This window comes from Trachymyrmex cornetzi, unplaced genomic scaffold (genome assembly GCF_001594075.2).
Source record: "Trachymyrmex cornetzi isolate Tcor2-1 unplaced genomic scaffold, Tcor1.1 scaffold725, whole genome shotgun sequence".
In the NCBI taxonomy this organism is placed as follows: domain Eukaryota; kingdom Metazoa; phylum Arthropoda; class Insecta; order Hymenoptera; family Formicidae; genus Trachymyrmex; species Trachymyrmex cornetzi.
The window spans coordinates 442297-444763 of NW_017300054.1; the positions used below are offsets into that span (position 1 = coordinate 442297).

The 2467-nt window shown below is 35.6% G+C and overlaps 1 protein-coding gene across 1 annotated transcript; it reads right to left on the reverse strand.

Moving 5' to 3' along the window:
• Window positions 1-550: 550 nt before the first annotated feature.
• Window positions 551-2016, reverse strand: LOC108767748 (GS homeobox 1). The gene is made up of 2 exons (XM_018517757.1): window positions 1767-2016; window positions 551-1269 (listed from the first exon to the last, which is right to left on the reverse strand). The coding sequence occupies exons 1-2, from the start codon at window positions 2014-2016 to the stop codon at window positions 551-553; spliced, it is 969 nt and encodes a 322-aa protein (XP_018373259.1).
• Window positions 2017-2467: the final 451 nt, after the last annotated feature.

The following is a 2467-nucleotide window of genomic DNA, read 5'->3' on the forward strand; positions in this document are numbered from 1 at the left end:
TAATAAGAAATTATTAATCTTTTATTATCCAAAATTCTTATCTTTTGTCGTTTTATATATATATATTTTTTTACGAAAAGAAGATACTTTTTATGAAAATTCAATGAAACTTTTACAAGTCAAAATTTTATTGTGTAACTATTTTAAAATTTATGTTTTCTGAGAGTAATTTGAGCATATATATATATAAAATAAATGAACATATTGTATTTGTTTAAAGGAATTAAGATTTTAACGAAGGCACAATTTCATAATTGCGATATTTATTTTAGTTAAATTGATATTAAAAATATATACAATTTGGGGTTTTCTATATAAATCATACAAAAATATATCTACAATACAGTCTTACAAAATATATTTACAATATTCACAATTTGTTGAATGTATTCTGTATATAATCTCAGTGCATATAATTTCATTGTCTCAGTCCTTTTCTTAAAGTGCTTATCTGTTTATTTATCTACTTGTTCAATTTGTAAGGTATCGTGAGAGTTTGACCTTTACATTACTTTACAGTCCTCGAAAATTTATGTATAGACTTTCAAATTTACGAGTTAACGATACTCTCAACGGTATGCTTCGTGCATGTTATACTTCTGAACAATGGAGTTGTAATCGCCTCTGGATTCGGAGTTTGATAATCTGCTACCGTCTCCATCTTCCTCCTCTTGTCGTTCTCTTCACTTGCCCCCAAACTCCTCTTGCAACCTCGAGAGAGATCCCGCGCTTCGTATCCGAGTACCTGATCTTCATGTACGGAGTTTATTCTCGAGAAGTCGAACTTCTCCTCGGGATCGACGTCTTCATTCGTGATCGATCTCTCGAGACGCTCAGTTACGGCAAGTCCGCGACTGAATTTGCCATCATCACTTTCGCTCTTTATCGATCTTTTTTCATCTTCATCTTGATCGCACTTCCGGCCGGGCGATTCCTCTCCGCAACTATCTTTGCGTTTACCACAAGTCCGTAGGCAGCAACATTTCTGACTTTGGCCAGATGGCAGATCTTCCTTCTTATATTTCACTCGGCGGTTCTGAAACCATATCTTTACCTGTTTCTCCGATAGCCGTAAATTCGTCGCGATTTCAATTCGACGTAGTCGTGACAGGTACATGTTCGAGGCAAACTCGCGCTCCAACTCCAACAGCTGAGTGCTAGTGAACGCGGTTCGGATACGCTTCGAGCTGTTGCTAATGGAGCTCGGGGATTTTGGCGGAGGCGTCGGGGTACTGTTGCGGGACGGAGACTCGCTAGGTGTTGAAACGTCTGGGGAAAAAGGTCAGAGGTTAATGGCGTTATACTACCTGCGAGAGGTAGTTATTGCGATAGAAGAAATTTAATAGATCAAATGCTTGCTTTTACATATTATATCTAATGAGATTGGAAAAATATCACGAAAATGCATAGTTAAAATGATGTCTTACAAACCTTAAAAATGAATAAATATTAAAAATTTTTTAATATCTACTAATTTTAATTAATTTTATATATAACTTACATTATATATAATTAATATATAATAACTGTAATGGTATACATTTGATATTTATTATATCATATTTATATCACATAATTGCATTAAATATAATTAAATGAAAATCGGTTTTTGAGGTACAATATCAAATACGATTTTAGACGCATTATGTTAATTGTTAACGATTAACATTGCATGTAATCATGAAAGCAATTATTATATCTTTATGAATCATTAATAAACAATTATGGATTTAATAGTAAGATAATAATATTAATTATATATTTACCTGGTCTGCTTGTCAAGTTGTTTAAAGGTGACGGAGGACTCTGTCTAGGTATCGGCATAACACCCAGTGTCGGTGGGGTGATTGGTACAGGCATAGTGGGTGGTCTGGGCACTGGTCTGATCGGTTGGTATCCCAAACCCACATTAAAAAAACTGAACATGTAATTAGGCAGATTCCCATAATATGGTAGCGGATATGACGGCGGCGAGTTGTTGCCGATTAAAGAATCCACTAGGAAGCTTCGAGACATTTTCTTCTCTTTGAAGAATCCCCCGGAAGATCAATACAACTGCTCAAGTTGTGTCCAAGCCGTGGAGTTCACACGCGACACAAAGTAATCCAACGATCATTGAGACCTTTCTCGTCGCACTTAACTTTCTGTTTAATTCTTACTTTGAATTTAACGATACAAAGAATGATACTTTGAAATCACTGCGTTCTTTCTTTGATCTTTTTGATTACTTTTTCCGATTACTTTTAAGACAATTTTTTTTCTGCTTTCAAACTCGCACCTTTTAATGTTTTTAATTATAAGAAACGAAAAAAAATATAGACTCGAAGATCCTAACTGCACGGAGGTGCATCGAATTCTGTATTTCGAAGATCCTGGTCTTGTTATATATACGGGGTGCAAACTCCACCCAGGGGTTGGTTTTGATTCGGGGCCCCTTCATACGGGGGCCCCGCCCTTCTTCTCCACG